Source organism: Octodon degus, unplaced genomic scaffold, assembly GCF_000260255.1.
Source record: "Octodon degus isolate 3935 unplaced genomic scaffold, OctDeg1.0 scaffold00072, whole genome shotgun sequence".
NCBI classification, from domain to species: Eukaryota; Metazoa; Chordata; class Mammalia; order Rodentia; family Octodontidae; genus Octodon; species Octodon degus.
In genome coordinates this window covers 7,325,197-7,331,232 of record NW_004524648.1, presented here as the reverse complement: position 1 = coordinate 7,331,232, position 6,036 = coordinate 7,325,197, and the positions used below count along the sequence as shown (strand labels likewise).

The window sequence follows — 6,036 nt, the reverse complement described above, 5'->3', positions numbered from 1 at the left end:
CACACACACACACACACACACACACTAAATTAATTAATTAATTAATTAAAACTTAAAAAAGAATATAAATGTGCAACCTAGAACCTCTTCCTTCAGCTTCCTGACAGGCCAAATTTCCTAGGTTGATCGAGATATGAGATCCAAATTTTATTTACAGACTTGAGAATAAAGAGAAAATACGTTCTTTAGGCTACTTCAGTTATAGCAGCTTCTACTCCTCCTAGGGCTGCTCCAAACACAGTCCTATTTAAGTTGACTGAAAGTTTTCAACATTGCAGTACGAAGGCCAAAGGCTCAGATTTTTTGTTGTTTCTTTGTGTATTTGAGACAGTCTTGCCATATAGTTCAGGCTGCCCCCGGGCTATCTAGCCCAGGTTGGCCTTAAAGGGCTCAGATTTTTAAAATGTTCACTTCTCAGCCCCCTATCCTTTACATATATATTTCTCATAATGACTGTGAGGAGGGAAGAACTAAAATAGAACGAATCTGGCTAGGGCCAGCCAAATAACTCAGTGGATTAAAGAGCCAACAAGCAGGCGAGGGGCCAGGGGCTCGATCCCCAAGCCTGCCATGCCAGTCCTGCCTCCATGCATGCTGAGACAGCAATTAAGACTGGGCATGGTGGCATGTGCCTGTAATCCCAGCTCTTGGGAGGCTGTAAACAGGCGGATCTACTACAAGTCCCATCTAGTAGTGAGACCCTGAACACCCTGTTGACCCTTCCCTAAAAATACAAAAAAAAAGAGAACTAATCTGGCTAATAAACACTTTTTAAATATGTCCCAGTACGATTGTGAATATTCTTTTAATTTTAAAGATGCCCTTTTGCTTACCTTATTTTTAAGAAGAAATTTATTCCTGCAGATCAGAATTTCTCGTAACCACTTGAGAATTTCTGTGCTACTAAGCATCTGATGACTAGTTAGTTTCTTGCAGATGTAAAACAGCATCTGGGAACTGCAGTAACAAAAGTTTATTGTTATTGGCATCATAAATAAACTAATTTAGATATAGTCAGACAGGAGAATAGCATTCTCCCATAGCAGGTATCAGTTAGAAAAGTTGCTTTCCCTTGTACTGTTTTAGAGAAATGGTTATCCATCTGTTAATGCAGCATAAGCAAAGGAAGTCTACAGGCCATAATTAAAAAGCAATAAATATAAGCCTCTTACTTCCCAAACTCCCAGGGTTTTATTCAAGTATCCCTTGCAAATGAGCATAAAAAGAAATGCTAAATCACATGAACAATACACTGCACATAAACTTAGCGATACAGCATAGGGATCTACAAAGCCTGACCTTTAGGTTAAACCAGCCCATCATTTTTTTAAAAAGTAAGTTTAAGTTTTTATTATTACAAGAATGATTACATCCATTGTAAGGAATTGCTACATCTACATAACACATCTTAATTCTTTTTACTTCCCCTTTCTGTTCCTTATCACCCCCTCTCTCTCACCACTGGTTTTTTAAAATGAAGTTTTAGTGAAACATAATCCTATCTATTTATTCAAATGATGTCCACAGCTGCTTTCTTGCTCCAAAAGCAGAAGTCAATAATGGTTGAATACAGAGACTGGATGACCCATAGAAACTTACCATATTTACTATCTGGTCTTCTATAGGACAAATTTCTGATGTCAGTCTTAAGCTACTATCCAATTAAGCAGACACTAGCCAGCCCCATGTGACTATTGCACACTTTAAACATGCCTTATCCAAATTGAGATGTACACTGTACATTTAAAACACACACCAACTTTGGAGGACTTTGTGAACACAAGAATATAAAATATATCATTAGCAGGGCCCGGGGTTCAATCCCGGGCACCACAGGCCACGCCAGCCATGCTCCTGGGTGCACTGAGCCTGCCACCAAGACCGGATATAGTGGTGCACATCTGTAATCCCAGCACTGGGGAGGCTGAAAACAAAAGGATCACTACGAGTTGGAGCAGCATAGTGAGACCCTGTACCAAATACATTAAAAAAATTTTAATAAAATATCTCATTAGCAACTCACACTGATTATATTTTGAAATTATAATATTCTAGATATATACACATACTGGGTTAATGGAAATGTATTATAAAAACCAACTTTACCTGCTTCATTTTAATTTATAATGTGGTAACTACAAAATTTAAATTACATCTATGGCTCACGTCTTATTACCAGAGAATGATGCTCAAGGTTAGAACTCAGCTTCCAAATGACTTAGCACACCCATTTTACAATATGATAATGGCAAAACTTGAGGTTTCCACATTTACATCTTCCTCATTGTGATGCCTTTATGCTCAGTAAGAGATAATTATTTAATCCAGGAGGTAGACAGTGAAATTCTGTAGGTATATTTTGCCTTCTCCGTACATGTAATCACCAAGCATTGTTATTATGTAGGATTTATGAAAGATCACAGTTTTAAAAAACAAACAGAAAGTTGTACCAAACAAGCGCTGATGATAGCTATGTGCTAAAACTTATTATTTTAAGAATTTATTTCCTACATTGCTGTGACATTATTCTTAAAGGTGAAATTTTTAAATGCTAATCATATCAATTCAAGTAAAATACAAAATCACAAAACCCTGGAGTGAATAGTTATATAATAAACTAAATACTGTAGTTATTATTTAAAGACAAAAATACAAAACTAAATTATAAAATTTAACTAAGAAATAAAAAATACATATACCTAATCTCCCAAAACGTTTCTACAGGAGCATCAGGGTTCCATAAATCAATGCTGTCTAGCTGATGCAGTACCAACAATGCCTGTGTTTTAAAAAGAGACAGAGAGATAACTCACTCAATTTCTTGAAAAAATAATACTGAGGTGTTTTACAAATGCTACTAATAAAATTAGCTAGCAACTATAGCCTAGTCACAGACTAAAGAAATAAAAGAAAAACATTAGCGAACACAAAACTCTAAGCAATAACATACACAGAATAAAATTTTATTTCTATCATCCTGCATAACGGTAAAGCATGGATAAATTTGGAACAAATACAGACACATAAAAAACGCTTTAAGAAACCAAATTATTAGCAAGGCATCATGGTACATGCCTGTAATCCCAGCGCTAAGGAGGCAGAAACAGGAGGGTTGCTATAAGTTCGAGGCCACTCCAGGCATCATAATAAGTTGAAGGCTTGCCTGATCTATGTAATGAGACTCCGTCTCCAAAATAAAAAAAAATGTTACTTTTTGTTTTGCTGTACTAGAAACTGAATCCAGGCCTTTATACTGAGCTATGTCCCCAGCCAGTCTTTTCTTCTAAATTTTTTATTTGAAATAGGGTCTTGCTAAGACTCTAAATTGTCCAGGCTTGGCCTAAAATTTGTGATCCTCCTACTTTAGTCTTTCAGGATGTTTGAGATTACAGGAATGCACTACCACATTTTGTTTATTCTTTCATTCTTTCGTTCTTTCATTCTTTCTTAATTTTGAGAGAGTCTTGCTAAGTAGCCGAGTGGCTTGGGCTCATCTTAAATTTATGATCCTCCTTCCTCCAAGTGCTAGTCAAATACTTCCAGATATTTAGTAAAACTTGCCATCTGTGTGAGAATTTGCTGTTAGCCTTTTCCCCATCCTAATGTAATTGTCTTCCTTTTTATGTTCTCTTCCTTTTTTTATTTTCCACAATTGGTAAAATATGCCTTGACAGGGAGAGATTCTGAGAAATGTGTCACTGGGTTATTTCAGTTCTGCCAGCATCAGGAGTAGTTTTCTACATCACTAGATGATACAATCTTATGGAACAACCATTAGATCTATGGTCAGCTTCTAACCAAAACACAATTATATAGTGAGACTATATATTCTAACAAAAGCTACCAATACAATACTGTATACTCGTGATATTTTACTTTTTTTCATATTGCTAAGTAATCCACATAGATTTTTTTTTTTTTTTTTTTTTTTTTTTTTTTTTTTTTTGCGGGACTGGGGACTGAACTCAGGACCCTGTGCTTGCCAAGCAGGCGTTTATTCTACCGAGCTATCTCCTCGGCCCTTCCACATAGGTTTCAATGGATATGTAATATCCCATCAAATTCAAATACTATTCCTTTGTTATCAAATATTAATTAATTCTAATAGTGAGCAATTAAAGTTCTAATATTCTCTTATAAAAGAGGAATAAACATCTCTGTGTGTAATTTTTTCCATGTGAATTGTGTGCATAAGACAAAATTATGGGAACTGAATTATTTAGACAGAAACAAGTGAAATATGTTCAGAGTGCCTACCAACAGCAAAGTATACAGATACAGGTAAAGAATACAATGAATGCTGAAATATTTTTCCTAAACATTTACATGCTAAAGCATGAAGTACATGGAATAACCAAATGAATTCTCATAAATTTATACATCCTCTACCCTTACCCAAATTAACAATGTCAACATGAAAAAGCCTTTATTTCTCCTCCCATCACAAGCCATTTACAAATGTAGCCACTGTTTCAACTGTCATCACTACAGATTAGCTTTTCCTGCATTTATATAAAGGAAAAAATATAGTATATTCTCTGTGTTTGGCTATTTTCATTTAATATTATGCTTTTCAGATTCACTCATGTTTTGCATTTAGCACAGCTCTTTCTTTTTCTTTTTTATGTTTTTTATTTACTTATTTTTAATAGACTGCAAATTGAAAATGAGTTATTTACAAACATAACTGAACATAACAATAAAAACTGTCCAAAATAAAAATGGAGAAAGAATTTACAGATCAGTCATAATAGTTCACTGTGTCAAAACCAAGAAATTTATATTTTTTCCCATAATTTTATTGAAAAACAAATAGAAATGAGACAGTTTCAAATCAAATTGGTAGGACAGTTTCAATAATTCACACATTGCATACATTCCTCCCAGTGATTAATTGCTGTACAAGATGCGGACTTGATATCCTATCTACAAACACCATTAGAACAAATCACTTTATTAAGAGAATGTAACTATATGTCTATCCTAACCACTTTGAATACACAGATACAAAATGGACATTCATCTGTATACCCTTTTTCTTTTATTAAGTTCTGTTATTTGAATATTATAGGTGTGTTAACTCAGCAAAACAATCTAAAAGAGTTCAGTAGTCCATAATAGTATTGGGTCTTCTGCTTCACTGGCAATGTCAGAAATTGTTGGCCTGAGTCCCCCACAGCTCAATATAACACCATGGCTTTACTTCTTACATTTCGCTTTTATACTAGCACATCGGCCAAGCAATAGCCATGACTCATCCACATGGCTGATACTGACAAACAATCTGAGGTATAGGATCTCAGGATAAATCCTGAAGGGATTTCACTTACCTTATCAGACCCAAAAGCTACAACTCTTGTTGCATAGGTCCTGCTTTACCTTGGTCTTAACTGCCCCCTCCTTTTGCTCTCTGCTCTTTGCAATGCCATGAAAGTTTGTTCTCTGCCTTGTGCTGCTCTGCCTTGGAGCTCAGCTGAGTATTTACTGAAAGCTCCAGTAACTGTGAGCTAAATAAACCTTTCCTTCCCTAATTTTGAGTATCAGGTATTTGTCCTAGCAATGTAGGAAGAGTAACTGAGACAATAACACTAACATTAAAACATAGCAAGTATACCAATATTCCTTAATAAAAGTTAAGCAAATGTAGTCTCCTAAAGTATGCTTGACAATGGATAACTGAAACCTCTGAAAGCAAAACTGAGGATAAGGGCAGGAGAATACTGTAATCTAATTCCACGTTTTCTTGACCTCAGAGTTAAGTGCGCACACCCTCATGATCTGTCTTATTCTCATTTTTTCAATTTTCTTCTCTTGCAATGTTTCACCACACTCCCCACTGCTTCACCTTACTCCATTCTCCTGGTCATCAAATTTATATTCATATAATTAGAATTCTCAAAGTAGAAAGGAGTAGGCAATAACTATTTAAAAATTTAAAATTTCTGAATTTAGTTCAACTTATAATACCACATTTCCAAGAAAAATTAACCTTTTGCAAAGACATTTAAAGTGTGTAAAAAACTAGATTAATTAAAG

At 35.0% G+C, this 6,036-nt stretch overlaps 1 protein-coding gene across 6 annotated transcripts in view; it reads right to left on the bottom strand.

Annotated features, from left to right (window-relative positions):
- The window catches only part of Nf1 (neurofibromin 1), a 307,973-nt gene that overhangs the window by 183,259 nt on the left and 118,678 nt on the right, over positions 1 to 6,036 (bottom strand). For all 6 annotated transcript variants that reach the window (XR_002821949.1, XM_004635435.2, XM_023719976.1 and 3 more), the window contains 2 exons: positions 2,700 to 2,779; positions 834 to 957 (listed from right to left, as the gene is read on the bottom strand). Coding sequence is in view for 5 of the 6 variants with exons in the window: in XM_004635435.2 (XP_004635492.1) it covers positions 834 to 957; positions 2,700 to 2,779 (204 nt within the window). In the remaining variant the exon portion in view is untranslated. The remainder of the gene's footprint in view (positions 1 to 833; positions 958 to 2,699; positions 2,780 to 6,036) is intronic.